Below are 18,474 nucleotides of genomic sequence, written 5' to 3' on the forward strand. Positions count from 1 at the left end.
AGGATTGGCACACCGGGGGTCTGGCTGGACCCTAGCAGAATGACACATCCTCGACTAGAGTTGATGATGATCATCTAGGCCGTTGTTGCTTGCATGTCCCACGTATGAAGCTCCTCTCATCGATAGCAGCGGATAGCAGACAGTCAATGGCAGGTTGGCAAGTAGTAGTCAGCACAGAGAAGGGACCGCCACCACACCGTTAACGCTGCAAACCATGTGCACTTCCTGCAGCCACCCGGCTGAGGATCGTCGACCGAAACGCCAAGAGTAAGCCGGCGATCGGTAAATCCAGCCACACCTCGCCTGTAAAAGAGCCAGGGCAGGAATGTGCAGCATGATTGTGCAGCAAATATCCCCTTTATCCGTTGATCGTCCCCCACGCAAAACACCAAGACCGACGCACAGGCGGTGAAAGTGAGGCCGCCCCCCGGATAATCCGAGGCCTGCCAGGGCGTAGGGCTGTGGGATCCACGAGCGGGGAGCCCCAGGGTCATGATAGACGGACCGTTGCGATGAGTGTGGTGGCACGGATTCGCAGTAGGGGCCGAACTGCCAGTCTGGGAGATGGGACCGAACAAATGATCGGTGCCTAGAATGGACTATTATAAAAAAGGGCCAGCATGTCAAAGGCCCCGCAGTGGCGGCTGAAAGGGGAAATCCCCAGGTGATTCCTCCCGGACACGAAGACATGATAGCCACGAGGGAGGGAGCCATCTGATGACTAAAATGTACGCGAGAATTGTCGCAGGGGATCCCCTGGCGCCACTTGTACACTATTTTATCCCGCGGAACGACCTCCGGGGGAACAGGGCAAGAGAGGAGCCAAGACGAAGCGATCGAGCCAGCCCAACAGACATGGGTCTCTTTGGCCAGGGTCTTTTGCTGTATGCATGTGAAGACGCCGGGCCGTCTTGAGAGTGGCGGGCAATGACCAAAAGGACACTAGATGCACGCCCCCTCTTCCCCCTTCTCCCTTCTGTGTGCCTCGGGAAGACGATCCAGCCGCGAGTCGTGAGCTGAACGACGGCGTTTTTCAAGGGCATCGCACAGGCACAGCCACACGTTACATGCAGGCGTCACTCCAGGAATCACCCGGATTTGGCAAAGCCAACCAATCACTGCAGCATTCAGCCCATGTGTCTCATATTCCATGCTCTGGAACTATCTGGACCAGCAACGAGTTTCGGCTCCGATGCACCCAGTCCATCCACCAGACGCGGTTAAATGGCCTATATAACTCCTACCATGCCCAGGAAGACGGAGGAACCATAACCCTGCAGATAACAGAAAGATCTCGGCGCTCATCAGTGGACGGAGAACAATAGCATGATCATGAGAGCAGGATACATTTGAAGGGCGGGCTGATTCCGTGGCGCTAGCTCCGTCGGGTGCATGATGGCAGGAGTTGTTGGACCCAGGATTTCAACCAGGGGAGGCATCCCCCTAATCATTTCCTCAGGCAGTCACCTCGTCAAGCAGAGAACAAACAAACCTGCCGGTGTTCAAGACCATTCTGCAGATTAGGGTTAGGACTTCGGAGCACAATCAATGGAGATGGAGTTGTGGAGACTCGTCGTTACAAAGCACAAGACCCTCAAACTCATCTCTTGCACTCGACATGATGCCACCGTATCGCCAGGGACGAGACAGGGAGAAAGGCGAAGAGATACATCAGCCATCATCTTTCATGGTCGACCTTGCCGCTATGGCATCTTGCTTAAGGGCAGCAAGAAGACACTCCAAAGACTCACCGACCCGTGAGGCATGATCCGACCAACAATTCCGATCGACTCTCCGTCCAGCGGGGACATCCTGTGGGTATGTAGGCCGAGGCAGATGAACGCTGATTTGCCATCTGACCAGCAATACCCAACCGCGGCTTCCGCAACTCATGGCGTGCCTAACGGCATCCAACGTGGTCTCCTCACCGTCGTGCTACGAACGCCGGATAGCAAAAGGTTCGCCGGCGTTCTACGCATGAACCATCGCTACATTGCAGGTAGCACCAGAGGCGACTCTGGCTTCCCCCATGCCGGGTCTAGCCGCTTGCCAGTATTCCATATGCTCCAGGCAGCTGAATTATCTGACGAAGGGTCAACCCTTTCCACCTGCTCGCTGGTTTCATGGGGTGAGCCACAACAACACTTGCTGTGTCCCGCACATTATCTGCACATCGACCACGGTTAAGATTAACCACGCCATGGCGCGGTGTATTTTTAGAGCCACAAATGTCACCCCACGCCCGTGGCCCTCTACTCCTTCTGAATATTGCCACACGGCCAGGGGGTCCCGGGAAGCGCGCTAAAAGTTGCACATCGATCGCGGGATTGGAACGAAGATGCCTCCAGATCCCATAGCAAAGGGCCGTCATCGACCTTGCACGGTTCCAGGCCATGCTAAGCCAGTGCTGCGGATCACCGCGGAGCTCCGAGCTTGGCATTTTCCCAGATGGCAAAGGCACAACGAATCATCCTCACTTGGTTGACGGAGTTGGCATCCCATGGTGCAAGACAGAACACTGCAAGCCTAACGACGTAAGGATGCTATACAGCCTCCGGAAGACCGCATCGCTTGTTGATAAGCCCTCATCGTGATGGGTTGCGCGAAGAGGAATCAACGGCCTGCAAAAGTTTGAGTTGGCACCTTATATTATGGATGATCGCAATCGGGCTAGCCTCAGTCAGGGATGACAAAGACTGGAAAGGTCCGGCGAGGATTATTACTGACGGCCACTGAAACGACACCCCCACATGCTGCGCGACCAGGGTCACTTCGGCGGGAGACCTGTCTGCTTCTGGGCAATTGCGCGCGCGCGAAAGCACTTCCGGCACCACCGGGCGTGGTTCCAAGAGAACAGACCCGCTAGGCTGGGCTGGGCCCCTTGCTCGACCTACCGAATGGCGGGTCTTGGTATAGACACGTACAGGTTGCGATGTGGTTGGCTATTGGGCAAGTCAGGAGCCACTGCCTGCCACTGCGCCCACAAGCTTGGACAGAAGCACCCGAAAACGCTCCGAATGGCAGGGCTGAATCCTTCCTTTCGCAGAGGGCCAAGTCCAGGGATTCTGTTATGGCGTCCTACTTGGTTGGATTGCAGCTTGAAGGTGTGGGACGCCTGGTTCATCTGCTCAGCACCTTAAATTGTTTATGCAGTCGCGGAAGCATGTCAGGAGGGTAGCAGCATCTGGATTGTGTCAAAGAGGTACGCTTCCTGCCGACTGGTGGTACGGGTATGGTCAGGACTGGCAACCAGCCGTGACCCTATTGTTGATGAGATGGCTCGGGCCAGCTCGAAATCTTCTCTTCCTTATCGACGTCGTTGTTTCCGCTGCTGCCGTAGCTGTTGAGGACAATGTTGCTGGTGGTAGTCTGGGGAGTGAGAGATTTGTGATTGGCCTAGATAGCCGACCTTTCTGATCCTTTGACGAAGATCAGGTGGCTCCCGATGCGGAGACAATCCCAGGGGCTTCGTTGGTCTGCAGTCTGGGAGCCCAGTGAATCGGCTGGACGTGTGTCCTCCTTGTACAAAGGCCTTGGCCACAAGGCTGTCCCACGGATGTCGGGCTCCCGGCCGAAAGACCTCGGGGGCCGGGCCAGAAAGTCGCTGCCTGCTGTTGCACGTGCTAAGTTGCATGAATGCAGGATGCGCTTTGAGAGGCCGGTCAACTCTGGCCGCGAGGAAGCAGGACACTCACCACGCCGTCGGAAACTTTTGCTCCTGATTGGCTAGGACGTTGCAGGCTTGGGAAGTATCCGCTAAGCCCCAGCTTCTCTGCCAGCAGGCCAACCTTTGCAGCAACAGCCTTCCGGCGCGCCGGGGCCAAGTCCGCAGACAGGCAGGTGGGGCGGGCAAGCAAGGTAGGCACGCAGGAAGTCAAGTGCAGGACGGGAGATGAACTTTTGCAAATGATCGGGCGACCGTGCCGGCGGGATCGAGGGCAAGAGCAGGCCGATGGAGACCAAGGAGACAATGGCACGAGGCGGGATGCGAGGGGGTTTCTGGAATGCAGCGGGAACCGTTGCAACGGCACTCCGAGGCCAGTGTCGGGACGACGGGGCTGTGCGTCATTGGCCTGGCACGATGCCACGATGAAGGGTGGACGAACTCGGACGAAGTCGTGGAGGAGTCGCGCCGGTAGGAGCCGGACCAGTGCTGCTCCGTGGTGTGATTCCACATGTCTGGGCAGCTGATAGGCAGAGGAACGAGGGGCCGCGGCCAGGGGCCACCGGGGGCAGGTGAAATTGAATCGAGGGTTGAGAGCGTTTGCGGCGTCCAAGGTTGTGGGTGTGTGGTGGAGGAGGCTATTTTGGGAGGGAGGCCCTTGGGTACAGTACTGGACTACCACTCTAGCGTGCCTTAGGCAGCCTGCAGCGTGGGTGTGGACCCCCCAGTCCGAGCGGGCGACCCAGCGGTCACTTTGGCCGCATGCTCCGCGCCTGCCAGATCGTGAACCCGCCCAAATGGGAAAGACTGCCTCTTGGGGAAAGAAGGGCCTGACCAGGCTGCAGGACAGGGGCCCCGCAACTTTAAACTGGAGCCCTGGCCGCAAGTGCTTTGTCATCTCGAGATGGTGCTCTACCTGGCCCAAGTGGTGGCCTCGTCGATCTGGGCAGATGCTCCGCCGCAACAGTATTCGGTTACGTGACCGGCCCCCCGCCTGGGACCCTGGCTGGTTCCATGCAGCACCAGGCTCTCTGCTGCTGCTTCTCCTCCTTCCACCACTACTACGTCGCATAATTAGTCAACTTGAGACCTCCATCGACTTTGCATACTTCCCTGCCAGCCCTATGACCCAGCGCTGCATGGGCTGTGGTCCACTGCGCACGCCCCTTTGCCGCCCACAAAACCACAGCCCCCAACGCTGGCCGTTCCTCGTCCTCATGCCGTCATGCCACTGGCTCGAGACTGGAACTGGAAGGATGAAATGTCCCCGAGGATAGCCAGAGACAACGCAACGCACACCTCAGAGGTTCCAAGCGCTGGCGGCAAGCGGCAGGAGCAGCGGCAGCGAGGTCATCTCTCGTCCTACCTCTGTACCCAATACAACCATGGCCGATGCATGAGCTGTCTGTCTACGCCTCGGAAGCATCCGTTGCGATGGAGTATACTGTGCTGACCCGCCTGCCAGGGTTCCCCCGTCACCCTGAGCCCAAGCCGGCTCGGACTCGCTCCACCCCAGTTCGCCCTGTCTCCTATCCAGACGGGGTGTTCATCTAGTTACGGCTTGCTGCAGTAGGCTTTACCATACATATCAATTACCCGTCTCCTCTTCCCCTTTCGTCAGCAGCATCTGTCGACAGCGGACCGCTTTCATTCTGCAACTTTTCCTTTGGGCCCGACCTCGTTCGCATTCTCCTCTGAGTCGACACTCTGTTCAACATGGACCACTTCAATGCCACAGTCTTCGACGGGCACATGGTGGCCACGAGAAGAGGTTTCCAGGTCACAAAGCAGAAGCACCACGGCCTCGCCTTTGTCAACACCAGCGCACAACATACTCCAGCCCCAAGCAAACAGAGCAAGAAGGCTGCGCCCGTGTCGCTTCCCCTCCCCAAGGCACCCCTCATATTCATCACAAATGAGGAGGACGAGAAGAAACATACGGCTCGATTACGTAAGGAGAGAAATTCCAGGCCAAAGAGCCAGGCGCCAGCCTGCACTTCCAGCACCAGGTCAAGTACACCAAAGCGACGTTCGCAATGTAGCCGACTCCACTCACCGAGCTCTGTCTCGTCTGCGTCGTCTCGACTCTCGTCACGCGGATCTTTCTCATCAGCAGACGATGCCTCGGACACATCAACGGATCGGTCGTCAAATCCAGACACGGAGCATTACCCTGCTCCCTTGCCGGCTTGGGCAAAGTACAAGCAGCCGCAGACTCTCCACGGATCTTACAGAAAACTGCTCTTCATGTGCCATGCTTTCCCGCCCAATCATAGCAACCCGCTCGCAAGCATAGACGGCGCGAGTCCCTCGTTGTCACCCGAGAACTTTATCTGTGCGGCCCAGGATCCCACTGCCATTCACTGTGGCATCACACTTGGTACTTTGTACGACGCTGTCTGCTCAGGCAACAGGTCTAGCCCATATCTTGACACACTGACCTTGCAACTGTGCTCCATAATCAACCGGAGACTCAATAAGGGAGAACAAGCCAGCGAAAGTCGGAGTAAGACTGTCCATGCTGTGGCCACCCTTGCAATCCTTGCAGTAAGTGACACTTGGCATTGCCCGGAAGCGCACGCAATACTAAAACTTGTTGCATAGAGTTATGCGAGGAAATGGGACCACTGGGACGTGCATATGAAGGGTCTTTTGCACCTGTTGAACCTGGGTGGTGCACAGCATGAACTGGACATGCATACTATCTCGACGATAAGAAAGTAAGTCTTCTCGACAGAATTATACTACTAGATCGTTCAGGAATTAACTGTTTGCCTCTCAAGAGCCGACTTTTGTGGCGCTGTGGCCGCAGCGACCAGCCCATACATCCCTTTCATACGGCGTCACGTTCCTCTCAGATACCCCAACCACGTGTTCGACCATGACGCAGTAACGGGCCGCCTAGTACGGCATTTGAGCTCTATAGGTCTCGAGACCGACCTAATCACGACGATCGCCGATGTCGCTGCACTCAACAAGTGTTTGACCTTATCCACGGCCACGAAGGACACATTTGCGTTCGATTCGGAAGCCGCGCTTGAACATTACTATAACCTCGGCTACAAGCTCCTGTCCACCGGGGGGCCTCTGCGGTTCTTGGATGGCAGCAGCAGCACGCTTCCGCCCAGAGAGCACAGCATCATGATCTCATTCCAGCAGTACATAACATCCATAAAGTGTGCAATACGGATCATCGTGCTGGTCTACCTCCAAAATCCGGCGTTCGACCTAGCCAACGACGAGGGCAGCCTATTTGAGCTGCTCCATCTCCACCTTGCCGCTGTCCTGTCCTACCTGCGCTCACAACAGTCCAGCCATTTGGACCAGGACCCGTTCAACTTTCTAGTCGACCCCACCATCCGTGACAGCCACGGAGCCTCCCTAGAGGCCCATCGCCCAGTGCTGCTCTGGCTCTGTCTAGCCGGCCACATCCTGCAGCGTAACTCTGAAGTCACCCGCGCAGGCTCAGAAGGCAAGGTGGAGATGGAGCTGATGGGCAAGCAGTCCATTTACAAAGACCTGCTGCAAGAAGTCCTGGGCCCAGTCGCTGCTGTTGACCCGGGCCTGGTGTCCGACTACGAACTCGAGGTCTGCAAGTGCCTGGACCTCCGGGTCGTGCTCGACCCGAGCCATCCGATGGCACAAGAAGGGGGGGATGAAAGAGGTCTGATGAGGTTCATGCTGGGTGTGTTCAAGTTGGAGTATAGCTTGTCATGACCGGCAGAAGGCTCGTATATAGCATTAGTCAGCATATAATCTCGAAGGATCAGCTTATGCTGACATTTGGCTGAAGATTTGTGCCTACAACTGACAAGGATATGGATGACTCAATCATGTACTGTTCCACAATATTCTCACACTGTCTGAGTGTATTTTCCATTAATGAAACCGGACAAGGCGGACTACGGAGAAGGAAATTGAAAAAGGATGAAACCACGCATACCGTGGGACAGACAGTCAACAGTTTCAAAGAATTGGAATAGCTGAAAACCATGATCCTTCATCCAAACACACTCTGAAAGCGGCTCATGCTCATAAGATCCAGCCAGTGCGGCCCTCCCCATCCTCGGCCTCCTCTGGCTCCTCCAGCACTGCCGGTGCTGGCCCCGCCGGAGCGAGCATGCCCAACGCCGCCGTCATCATCGTTGCCATTGCTGCCCTCGGCGAGGCTGTCATCCCTGTACACATCCATCGCAGACCACATCTCCTCGAGCAGATCGCCTGCCACGACGAGCGGTTTCTCTGGCAGGACCTGCTGGAGTTCGCGGATGCGCTGCCTGAGGAACACGCGAGCGTCTTGGACGTTTCTCGGCTGGTCAGGCGGCGGCGGCGTGGCACCGACGTTGGTGCTGGCGGCAGCGCTGAAAGACGGAGAAAAGGGATAGGCGGTGATGTACGAGGGCGAGGAAGAGGGGGAGGCTGGACTCTGACTGTCACTGGGTGGTGAAGAAGAGCCGTAGTACATCGGTGAAGCTGATGGCATGTCGCGGGAGGGAGATGTGACATAGGGCACTGCGGTATCTGTCGTGAAAGCGCTTGGCGGGCTGCTGTGAATGCTGCTGCTGCCGTCACTGTCGCTAATGCCGTCGAAGCTTCCGGATGGTGACTGGAACAAAGACGCCGAAGGAAGGAAGCCCTCCCAATAATATGTTGTGGCCAGGGGCAATGGCGGAGCCGTGAGATTGTAAATCGGTTCATGTGTCGTGTCTTCGCGACTACTCTTGTTGCTACTGCAGCCTCTGTCTCTGCCACAAGACTCCCAGGAGTTCGTCTCTCCGACATCCGTGGCCATCTCAGAAGCATCTGCAGTCTCGGATGTGGCCGACGAAGACGGCTGTGACAGACGAAGCCCGCTCGCAGCGCATATGCACAACAGTGGCTGTAAACAGCGCATGCCTGAAGACGCAGGGATGCTCTCGAGGATGCCTGTGATGTGTAATGCCAAGGGTTGCAACCAGGCCTCATCCGGCACGGCGCCACTACGATGGCAGACATACTGGGGCATTCGCTGGGCGACAAGATCCGGGAACGTCTGGTGCAGCTGCAACAGCGAGCACAAGCGATAAGCTTCTGCTGCAAGGATGATGTGTTGTCGTGTCTGGGGTTGATGGCTGAGAGAGGAGGAGGAGGGAGAGGAAGAAGTTGTGGTGGTCGTTCCAGCGGGAGATGCTTCAGAGTATGTGCCAAGTTCTGAACCGAGAAGAGAAAACAGCGACGGCCCGCTGTTGTGGCAATCACGGTTCGGTTGCGCAGCACCGGCAACGTCTCCCTCATCTTCACTATCGATGATGGACCATACGTCAATGGTCAGCAGCCTCTCTTCGAGCTCTTTCGCTTGCTCAAATTGAGCCATCGCGTTGTGCATGAGCTTGAAGTCGACGCGCGCACTCCCTCGCCACAATGCTCGGGAGCGGCGGCACAGCACCATGACCTTTCCAAAGAGCCACGATATCATGCTGGGGATTCCTGTCCAGGCGTGGAGCGCTAATCGGGGAGGGGAAGGATGCTGCAGAGACGTTGCGTGGCGCGCCTCGTCGTCAATGGCATACGGGTGCTGAACGTCGGGACCGTGTACTATGTTGAGGGAAGCTCCGGGCTCGAGTTGTGTGGTCAGCGAGCAAACGTCGTTTGCGTCGTCACTGACGATACTGCGCAGCATCTGCTCATAAATGAGACAGCCCTTGAAGAACTCGAGCAATTCTATGTCCTCGTGAGAAAGACATTCAACTTTAAGATCAAAAAGCTCTAGGATAACTCGCGCATGGCGGAGATACTGCGTCCCAAGTTGGTGTGAGTCGATCCAGCTCAGCGAAGAACTCATGCAGAAGAGCGAAACCAGCAGGCCTGAGGGTAAGACGAGCTTTCCATTCGACGTGATATTGCCAGGATTGTCTCCGTGGCTCGGGAACAGGGCGCTGATCTCCTGGATGAGAGCCTGCGTCGATGATTTCGGTGCCGCGAGCACAACTTGTCGAATCTGCTCCGGCCAATGCCGGGGCCAATGCTGCTCGTGATGACGCTGCTGGATCGAGGCAGCCGCCATGGTCTGCATCGAATAGAATACCGGTGCGGAACATGACCAAAGGGACGCACAGAGCCGCCGAAAGGGATTCGAAGGTGAGTCGTATGCTGCCCAACCTGAGCAGACGGAGTGAAACCAGAACTCCACGAGCATGGTTGAGGGATCAAAAAGAGTGGCAGGAATACTAGGGGTCTTGTAACAGTGCCCAGCCGGTTTCTCGATTGAGTGTGGTGTTACCAAGACAATCTCATCAACAAAATGCAGTTGTGTGTTCCGGGGATTCGCGGAGGTGTCCAAGTATTTGCAGTCTTCGAACGTATTGGAATGTGATGTCGCACTCGGAATACCATGCACATCAGGGACAGTTTGGTCGCTAGAGAAGGATGGCTGATCATCGTGAAAAGCAATTATGCCCAGATCGTGTAGTGAACAATTGATGGACATAACGCTTTGACTGGTGTCCTCCGATGTTCGCGGGGACGTCACTGGCAAGTCCGACAGCATAGCAGGACTTTCTGTATCTAGGGTCCAGGAGGGAGGAAGAAGTGGACGACCATTTCTGGCAGCAAGGAGAGTATCGCCAGAAGCATATCCAGAAGGTGCGTGTAAGCTGTCATGGTCTGGAATAGCTGTGGCTTGCCACCCCTCCTCAGTTCCTGCGACCGTCGCAGGCATTGCTGAGCCCGACTTGGGGGTCTGCTTCCTGGTAGTGTAAGAACGAGCAGCTGCAGCATCGACAGCACAAGAGGGTGGTCCACTGTGCTGGTGCTTGGCTGACCATCGCAGGGTGATTTGGTATCCGGGGCATTGAATGCCGCGACGGACGCAGTTGAGGCAGGACGGCTTTGTCTCGTCACATTTGAGCTGGCAAATGGCTTGAGCGTTAGTAGACGTGTATCACGCCCAAAGCTGGGAAGCAACGTACACGTTTGCCCTTGCAGACCCGGCATCCCGACCGGGTCTTTGAGTGGCGGGTCATGCAGCTATGTGGTTGAGTACGATAGCGTGAGGGGACGAAGAGCCTAACCGCGGTCCTGGGGTTCGTCGAGCATGGAGGACAGGGCAGCAGGTCTGGGCATCGGGCAGGTATCGGTGGCAGATCCAGCCATCGAGGTCCGGGCTGTTGAAAGTGACGCGGTTTCTCAATACTAGGACAGTGTGGTGAACGTGTACTGGGCGTAGTCTGGGTGACAACGACAAGGAGGTGTCCACTGTGGGAGAAGGAGCGAAGAGCCAGAAAGAAAAAGACAACCAAGGGGCAGGCAGGACCCCGGGGTGGGGGTCCAACGGCGCACTACACCACACCCAACCCACACCACACCCACCACATCACCCCGGAGCTGGACGGAAGAGGACAGCGCTAGTGTCGAGGTTGGGGCTGCCAGTGGCCCACGAGACCGGGCCGAGTCAGAGTGCTGAGGGGGAGAGCGTCGTGTGGCTGCTGCATTATCGGAGGACGGCGGCTCCCCTGCTACCCGATCAGGCAGTCCCACCCGGTCCCCACCGGCCGGCCCCGGCTACCGGAGGACAAGTGGATCAGGAACAACGACAACATCAACGAGAGATACAGATTGGGGTTGTGGAGATCAGATCCACGTTTGGTGTGATATTCATTAAACCTACAGCTTGGACCGCATGTTGACGTGTATCGCCTTGATCGTCGAGTATGCTGCCAGCCCGGCCTCGCCCAGCTCGCGTCCAATCCCGCTCTGCTTGACCCCCCCAAACGGCACCCGCCAGTCGCTGTCGTTGCTCGAGTTGATCCACACCATGCCCGCCTCGATGCGTCTTGCGACCCGGTGGGCTCTGGTGAGGTCCCTCGTGAAGACCGCGCTGCCCAGCCCGTACTGCGAGTCGTTGGCCAGCGCGACCACCTCGTCCTCGCTCTCAAACGCCGCCAGCACGACGAATGGCCCAAACACCTCCTCCTGGAACACCCGCATCTGCGGCGTCACGTTGGTAAACACAGCCGGCTGCACATAGAACCCCTTCTGCTGCCCGCCCACCACCAGCCTCTCCCTCCCGCCCATCTCCAGCGTCGCCCCTTCCTTCACGCCCACGTCCACGTACGCCAGCACCCGTTCCATCTGCGCCCTCGTGACCTGCGGGCCCTGGAACGTCGCCTCGTCAAAGGGGTCCCCGACCCTCGAGATGTCGCGGACCCGTGCCTTGAACGCCTCGAGGAACGCGTCGTACACCCCGCGCTGCACCAGGACCCGCGACGTGGCCGTGCATATCTGGCCCTGGTTCGACATGATGCCCGCGTGCGCCCACTCGGCCGCGAGCTCGACGTCTGCGTCGTCAAAGACGACCAGCGGGCTCTTGCCGCCCGTCTCGAGCGTCATGTTCTTGAGCGTGCCGCTCGCCGACCGCATGATGGCCCGTGCCGTCGCCGTCGACCCCGTAAAGGCAATCTTGGCCACGAGCGGGTGCTCGGCGAGCGCGGCCCCCGCGACGCTGCCGAGCCCGTTGACAATGTTGACCACGCCCGCGGGAAAGCCGGCCTCAGCGACGAGGTTGGCGAAGAAGAGGATCGACAGCGGCGTCTGCTCGGCTGGCTTGAGCACGACGGTGTTGCCGCAGGCCAGTGCTGGGCCGAGTTTCCAGGCCGCCATCGCCAAGGGGTAGTTCCAACTGTTTTCGTCCGTAGGAATATCATGCCCGCTGTCAGTCGAGATTGTCTTCCATGAGGAAGTAGCAATGTGAATATAATGGAGGCGATTGGGATGACTTACGGGATGATCTGCCCACAAACCCCGACAGGCTCGCGCACGGTATACGCAAACTTGTCCGCCGTCGTCTCGATCACCTGGCCAAAGTTCTTGTCCGCAAAGCCCGCATAGTACCGCAGCGTCTCGGAGACCTCGACCATGTCCTCGCCCAGGCTCGCCGAGTACGGCTTCCCGTTGTCCCATGTCTCGATCGTCGCCAGCGTTTCGCGGTGGTCGTCGACGAGCTGCGCCAGCCGGTACAGCAGCTTGCCCCGGTCGCTCGCAGCCAGGCTTGCCCATGATGGGTGTCGTAGAGCCTGATGGGCGGCACGGACCGCAAGGTCGACGTCCTGCGTGGTGGCGGCGTGTACGGCTATGATGTCTTGCTCGTTTCTTGGAGTTGAAGTCTATTAGTTGAAGGATTTGCAACCCACACTATTAGCGAGCATATGCTTCCAGGATGCTAGAGCTTACGATGGATTGATGCTTGTGATCTTGCCTCCATCCGATGACGCAACCCATTCATTGTTGATGAACAAACCGGTCGGCTGATCATACTGTCGTCCGTTCGGCGCGGTGAGGCGTACTATTAAATCTGACGGCATGTTGTGGGGAGTTTTGTCTTTGTCACGTTCGTGCGTGCTCAGGACTACTAGACAGTGTCAAGTCAAGAAAATTTTTCGTCACAAAAGCCCACAGGAGTTCACGTCCTTGATATTTAGTCGGGTACAACTAATCCCTCACCATGGATAATATTTGTCTCATTGTGGGGTGGTGGACTGTCCTGGCCAGATGGGTCTTGGCGATGAACCCCGGATTCCACAGAGGCCCGGAAGAGATCAGACCAGGCTCAAACAGGATGTAGGTTCTGGGGCCTTTCTCCGAGACCGGTCGATTCTCAGCATGGCGACGTTGCGGACGAGTTGGCGTGGCCCGTCCCCGTGGCTGCTCTCCACAACCGGCCTATCCCAATATAGCATGACAGTCCCGTCTGCCGCATCACTACACGTCCTGACGCTGCACATGCCGCCGTAACGGATGCCAAGCCACTATCTGGACCATCGGCTAACTCTGAATACCCCGGTGAACAGGACGGGACAGAACTGCCCGCAACAGGATAGCGCGACATGTGTCTCTTCGGCGTGCAGGGGACCCCTGCCACGTGTGGAGCAAGGGTGAGCTTATCATGCTTTGGGTTGCGTGGCTGTGGGTACTTTAACGTACAGTAGTGATATGGGGAATGATGTGGGTCTGGACAAAGTTGCTCTTTTGGGATTAGTCGCGGTGACTGGTGACTGGAAGAACCAATTTTGACTATCGAGGTTGATACGACATGGCTGATCGAGAGGCTGGAGTTGTTGTCCATGCAGCATCACGTGCCGTTGCTATTGATCACCAGCTGCTTAGTCCCAGTTGCGTCAGAGCAGGATCAATTGATTGTGTAGATGCACGACCGATTGCACAGCAATACTTCTCCCTCACTACATACGTGTGGGTACTCAATACCCCCCCACCTTGACCACTCTGTAATGGAAAAGAGCGTTGAATGTCGCGAGGCTGCAGATGCAATCTCACCGTGCATTTTGTAACGAGCACCGGAGCTAAAGACCCGGTATTACCCCGTCATACTTGCTAGACATCGGGCTTGGCTTTGCTTGGCTTTGGCAGCCGTTATCTTCCCCTCCTTCATTCAGGGTATCCTATTGGTTAAGACAAGACAACCTGGGAAATAAGAAGACCCGACCGCACAAGGAAGCCTTGCTTACGTAGGTAGGTACCTCGATATATGCCTTGATTCTCCTGGGGGGCCTCTGTAGGCTGAGCGTAGCAGCAGACCATGCCCAAACAGAGGAGAAGCAAACCCAGAACGATCAAAGGAAAAAGACCGCCTAAGCTTGAACTGTTGACTCGGGGTACGAACTATACATGAACAACACAGGCATGCAAGCCGCCACCAAGCCAGCTTGGGCTGCTGCTGGCGTCAGCAAGACTGCCACCACCACCACCACCACCACCGCCCCAACAGCAGCAGCAGCAGCAGCAGCTACCACCAGCCATGGTAACAGCGATCTGCGCCTCCGCGCCGCCACGGCCGCCGACCTCGACGACATTGTGCGGATCGTCAAGGCGGGCTTCCCCGACGACCCGGAGTGGGACTACCGATACCCGTACCGCGACGAGTACCCGGAGGACTATGACTACTGGATGCGCAGGGAGTACGGGGACTACCTCGCGCAGACGGACAAGTTTGCCGTCGTTGTAGCCACTTTGCCGGAATTAGCAGCAGCATCATCACCATCAGAACAAATAGGTGAATGTGGGACCCGTGACGTCCCCGTCGCGGTGGCAGTATGGGACGTAGCAGTGACAAAGGACAGTCGCGGTGGTGAGTGCTCACGATATGATACACACGGACCACCCTCCCCCCCCCCCTCGCGGGAGTATTCGCTGACCACCACCCTTACAGACCTGGGCATTGGCGAGCGCAAAGACGCCAACACCGTACACATGCTCGCCCTCCTGCACGCGTTCACCGCCGCGGCGAGGCGCTACTTCTCGCGCCACTGGGAGCGGCAGTACCACCTGTGGGCGCTGGTCACGCACCCGGACTACCGGCGGCGCGGGGCGGGCACCGCGCTCGTGCGCTGGGGCACGCGGGCCGCGCGGGAAAAGGGGGGCTGGGCGGCGAGCGTCATTGCGAGCAGCCCCGCGGGTAAGCGTCTGTACGCGTATTGTGGGTTTGAGGAGCTTGGGGAGGTGGTGGTGCAGATCGAGGGCGAGGAGGAGAAGTGTGTGGTTTGGTGTATGGACTGGGTGTTGCCGAAGGTGGAGGAGGAGGAGGAGGAGGTCAATGGAGATTGGATGGAGAAGAAGCTGGGGAATAGTATTGTTGGATTAAGGAGGTGGGAGTCAAGAGTTGAAAGACACGCAATGTTCTTGGTCGTCTCGGCTTTCTTATTTCTGCTGGCCCTCTATCGATTTATTTGTGGCCCGAGTTAGGCTATATATGGCGGTTTGGAGTTAAGAGGACAATGCAGCTTTGGGATGTCTTGCTCATAAACTGGTTTCAGCGGACAGATTTCTGCCAGACACGTGAAAAACACTGAGAGGGTGCCCAGAGCCGCACTCAATGCGCCCTTTTGCTTGCGTCATTAATATGTTTCGATGGCTGCAATAGTTGGATCCTTCGTGCCTCAAGCCAGCGAGGCCAAGGAGGTCCAAATCTCTCTGAACCCGCCAAGCTCGACAGGGTGAGACATTACAATTCAGTTTTCTAAGAAGCACTCTGAACAATGATAGCCTGCTACCAAGCCCATCATTCTCAGCTGCGAGCCAATGTTCACTCACTTGCCCAGAGCCTTGTCATTATCCTGCCCATGAGTCCCGTGCCCGCTTCCTAGACTGGCCCCATCTACGCTCCTCGAAACTACAATCGCGTCCTGGTCATCCACCTGCAAGAACTCGACCCTGCCCCTGACAAGCCAAAACACACCGGCAACGACAACCATGATCCCAAATACTGCAATGGCGTAGTTCATATCCGCCGGCCCAGGATCCGGGGCCCCGGGGAAGAAGAAGAAGACGGTCGTGACCGCGCAGTAGACTAGCGAGACATAATTCGCCACCGGCCCGATCTTGGGGCCCAGCTTGAACGTACCGCCGGGGGGAAGCTTGTCCCTGCCCGCGATGGTCAAGGCCAGGATCGGCAGGGCGTAAGATATCGTCAGCGCGATCGTGCTCACGCTGAGAATCGCCTCCAGGACAGTGTCGGCAAAGGTATATAGCACCCCGATGAGCCCAATCAGCACACCCTGCAGGTACAAGGCTCGCGCGGGCACCTTCCAGGCCGGGCTGACGTGGGAAAAGTAGGCGCTGTACGGCAGTCCGCCGTCGCGGGCGAAGCCCCAGGTCATACGTGACGCGGTGGTCAGGACGCTGACGCCCTGGCCGAGGCCGTTGAATATGAACAGTGCGAGGAGCACCGCGCCGCCCTCGAGGCCAACAGACTGGGCGACTAGGTCCATAAAGGGTAGGCCTGTCGATGGGTCGAGCACATCGTCGAGGGACTGGACGCTGAAGAGGCAACTAACCATGAATATCCAGCCGCTTAGCGCGCCCAGAACGACAGAGAGCCATAGCACGCGAGGAATAGATGTCCGTGGGTCGGGAATCTCCTCCGCCAGGTGGATCGCCGCGTCAAAGGCTGTCAGGCCGTAGGCTGCTTGGACCAGACCTGTGAACCAGGTGACACCATCAGGCCAGCCACTTTGGTTGAGCCACGCGCCGAAGACAAAGTCGGCGGGCTGGAACTCTAGACCGTCCTTTGTGCCGACGGAGATGAGCATGGCGAGCATGAAGACGAAGAACAGCCCAACGAAGCACACCCCCACGAAATTGTTGAAGATTGGAAGAATGGCATCCCGGCGGCAGGCCACGAGGTTGACCCCTGTAAGCAAAGCTGTGACGGCGAGGTAGACGAGGAATTGCATCCACCCGGTCACTTCATCAGCCCAGCTGTTGTCGAAGAGGATCTTCATACCCAAGATGAAGTCGGTCATGAATGCGATCTGAGACGCCGTAAGAGTCCACCAGCCAAAGGTGTTGATCCAGGCACAGGTATAAGAGAGGAGACGGCCACCGCGGCGACCTTCAAGGAGCCGAGACACCCAGTAAGCTTGGCCTAGCGCGGTAGGCATACTGCTACACATCTCGCCGAGGGAAACTGCAATGCAGATGTTGCAAACAAGGACCAGCACGAGTCCCCAGAGGATGCTGATCGGGCCGCCATTCTCCAGGCCACTGGATAGTCCCTGGGCAAAAGTCGACCACGTGCCTAAGACGCAGAATGCGAGCGCGAGCATGCTCACGAGGCTGAACTTGCGTGTCAAGGCCTGATCGTGACCCAGTGCTGCTAGATCTTGAGCATCACGTAGCTCCTGTGCCGCTGCCGCGTTGGCCACGGTCTTGGCTGGAGCCTGACTTTCGGTGTCCATGGCTGCGGTGTGCGATGGTTGTGTTCGTCGTTGGCTACTCTCTGCAGGGAAACGGAGGCACGTCAGGCGTAAACGAGCGGGTAGCTGCGAGCCTGGACGCGGGCAGGTGACATTCGCCAAGGACGTGTCAACGTGACGTTGCCTTGAGGGCCGTTGGGCGAGGACTTTTCAAGAGTTTGAGGTATAAGCGTGGGTTATGGCTTCCCAGGGGAATGAATATGAAGGCTGGAAGGGCTGGGCAGTATAAGAGATGAAGGGGTGGGATATCTGCTGTATAGATATACAAGCAGGCTGCGTGATATGTGATGGCACTCGTTACACACGCTGTTTGAGCTGGCGAATATTCGCGCAATGCCAATGCCTGGGTGTCACGGTATAGTAGCAGGGACCCAAGCCTGGGAACGTGGCAGGATTGATGCTGTGATGGCGAGAATGCGCAGAGCTGTCCAGGACTGCCTCATCATTCAGCCTGGGCCCTCGCGAGAAATGTCTCGCAATCACGACCGACGCCTATCTCGACCCAGCTGTGGCAGGCCCGACATGGCGATAAGGTGCGCCAGGTATCGCCAAAGGTTGCAGGTGCCGGAGAGGGGCGACTCCACCCCCACAGCCAAGCAGATAAGACCCCGGTCTACGTCCTCCGTCCGGGGGGGAAGGAGAGCCGCGTAAGAAGGGATGGGCCGTCATCGGCGGACACCAATACAGTAGCACAGGTATACGACTAGTGCCGGGCCACCCGACGCCTCGTCATCCGTTGTAGAACTCAAAATTGGATAATTTGGGCTCCTACTCCAACGGCAGCGTCCGGAGCGCAGTTGCGTGGGCTTGCGCACGGCATCGTCAACGGGAAAGAAGACGGTGCTAAGACCAAATAGGTAACTCTGTCCAGCCCCACTACAACTAGTGGGTCTCTCCACAGCCGCAGATCGCTTGAGCTGACGCCACGGAGCAGCAGGTTGGCCGATAACCAACCCTGTTTCTTTTTTATCTCCCGTGCCATGACACATCCACCGCGTCTTGACCACCTGGGCACCTCTGGGTGGTCCGGTATCTCGACAGAGGCTGAGGCTAGAGCCATGGGCG

General features: G+C 57.4%; 6 protein-coding genes across 6 annotated transcripts; 2 read left to right on the top strand and 4 right to left on the bottom strand.

The window, feature by feature from the left end:
* Positions 1–1,186: 1,186 nt before the first annotated feature.
* On the bottom strand, positions 1,187–1,920 carry B0I36DRAFT_309154 (uncharacterized protein). The gene has a single exon (XM_046152100.1). The coding sequence runs from the start codon at positions 1,891–1,893 to the stop codon at positions 1,672–1,674; it is 222 nt and encodes a 73-aa protein (XP_046017773.1). The 5' UTR covers positions 1,894–1,920; the 3' UTR covers positions 1,187–1,671.
* A 3,237-nt stretch (positions 1,921–5,157) lies between these two features.
* B0I36DRAFT_1514 (uncharacterized protein) lies at positions 5,158–7,523 on the top strand. The gene is made up of 3 exons (XM_046148519.1): positions 5,158–6,211; positions 6,269–6,384; positions 6,448–7,523. Exons 1-3 carry the CDS (start codon positions 5,381–5,383, stop codon positions 7,379–7,381), a joined length of 1,881 nt encoding a protein of 626 aa, XP_046017774.1. The 5' UTR covers positions 5,158–5,380; the 3' UTR covers positions 7,382–7,523.
* Positions 7,524–7,664: 141 nt separating this feature from the next.
* B0I36DRAFT_378859 (uncharacterized protein) lies at positions 7,665–10,856 on the bottom strand (the record flags this gene model as incomplete). The annotated part of the gene is made up of 2 exons (XM_046160738.1): positions 10,612–10,856; positions 7,665–10,550 (listed from the first exon to the last, which is right to left on the bottom strand). Exons 1-2 carry the CDS (start codon positions 10,663–10,665, stop codon positions 7,665–7,667), a joined length of 2,940 nt encoding a protein of 979 aa, XP_046017775.1. The 5' UTR covers positions 10,666–10,856.
* Positions 10,857–11,277: 421 nt separating this feature from the next.
* On the bottom strand, positions 11,278–13,203 carry B0I36DRAFT_390346 (aldehyde dehydrogenase domain-containing protein). The gene is made up of 3 exons (XM_046161388.1): positions 12,872–13,203; positions 12,422–12,790; positions 11,278–12,320 (listed from the first exon to the last, which is right to left on the bottom strand). The coding sequence occupies exons 1-3, from the start codon at positions 13,000–13,002 to the stop codon at positions 11,306–11,308; spliced, it is 1,515 nt and encodes a 504-aa protein (XP_046017776.1). The 5' UTR covers positions 13,003–13,203; the 3' UTR covers positions 11,278–11,305.
* Positions 13,204–14,338: 1,135 nt separating this feature from the next.
* B0I36DRAFT_357118 (acyl-CoA N-acyltransferase) lies at positions 14,339–15,494 on the top strand (the record flags this gene model as incomplete). The annotated part of the gene is made up of 3 exons (XM_046157750.1): positions 14,339–14,783; positions 14,865–15,281; positions 15,469–15,494. 3 exons carry the CDS (start codon positions 14,339–14,341, stop codon positions 15,492–15,494), a joined length of 888 nt encoding a protein of 295 aa, XP_046017777.1.
* B0I36DRAFT_309159 (amino acid/polyamine transporter I) lies at positions 15,387–17,853 on the bottom strand. The gene has a single exon (XM_046152101.1). It carries the CDS (start codon positions 17,389–17,391, stop codon positions 15,742–15,744), a length of 1,650 nt encoding a protein of 549 aa, XP_046017778.1. The 5' UTR covers positions 17,392–17,853; the 3' UTR covers positions 15,387–15,741.
* Positions 17,854–18,474: the final 621 nt, after the last annotated feature.

Source organism: Microdochium trichocladiopsis (assembly GCF_020744255.1).
Source record: "Microdochium trichocladiopsis strain MPI-CAGE-CH-0230 chromosome Unknown B0I36scaffold_1, whole genome shotgun sequence".
NCBI lineage: Eukaryota > Fungi > Ascomycota > Sordariomycetes > Xylariales > Microdochiaceae > Microdochium > Microdochium trichocladiopsis.

Excerpts from the sequence above, each read along its gene's own strand:
- B0I36DRAFT_309154 (XM_046152100.1), bottom strand. The coding sequence starts at position 1,893 with ATGAGTTGCGGAAGCCGCGGTTGGGTATTGCTGGTCAGATGGCAAATC.
- B0I36DRAFT_1514 (XM_046148519.1), top strand. The coding sequence starts at position 5,381 with ATGGACCACTTCAATGCCACAGTCTTCGACGGGCACATGGTGGCCACG. Across the intron at positions 6,212-6,268 it reads CCACCCTTGCAATCCTTGCA|AGTTATGCGAGGAAATGGGA; the intron begins GTAAGTGACACT and ends CTTGTTGCATAG. Across the intron at positions 6,385-6,447 it reads ACTATCTCGACGATAAGAAA|AGCCGACTTTTGTGGCGCTG; the intron begins GTAAGTCTTCTC and ends TTGCCTCTCAAG.
- B0I36DRAFT_390346 (XM_046161388.1), bottom strand. The coding sequence starts at position 13,002 with ATGCCGTCAGATTTAATAGTACGCCTCACCGCGCCGAACGGACGACAG. Across the intron at positions 12,791-12,871 it reads ATCACAAGCATCAATCCATC|AAACGAGCAAGACATCATAG; the intron begins GTAAGCTCTAGC and ends TTCAACTCCAAG. Across the intron at positions 12,321-12,421 it reads GTTTGTGGGCAGATCATCCC|TTGGAACTACCCCTTGGCGA; the intron begins GTAAGTCATCCC and ends GGACGAAAACAG.
- B0I36DRAFT_309159 (XM_046152101.1), bottom strand. The coding sequence starts at position 17,391 with ATGGACACCGAAAGTCAGGCTCCAGCCAAGACCGTGGCCAACGCGGCA.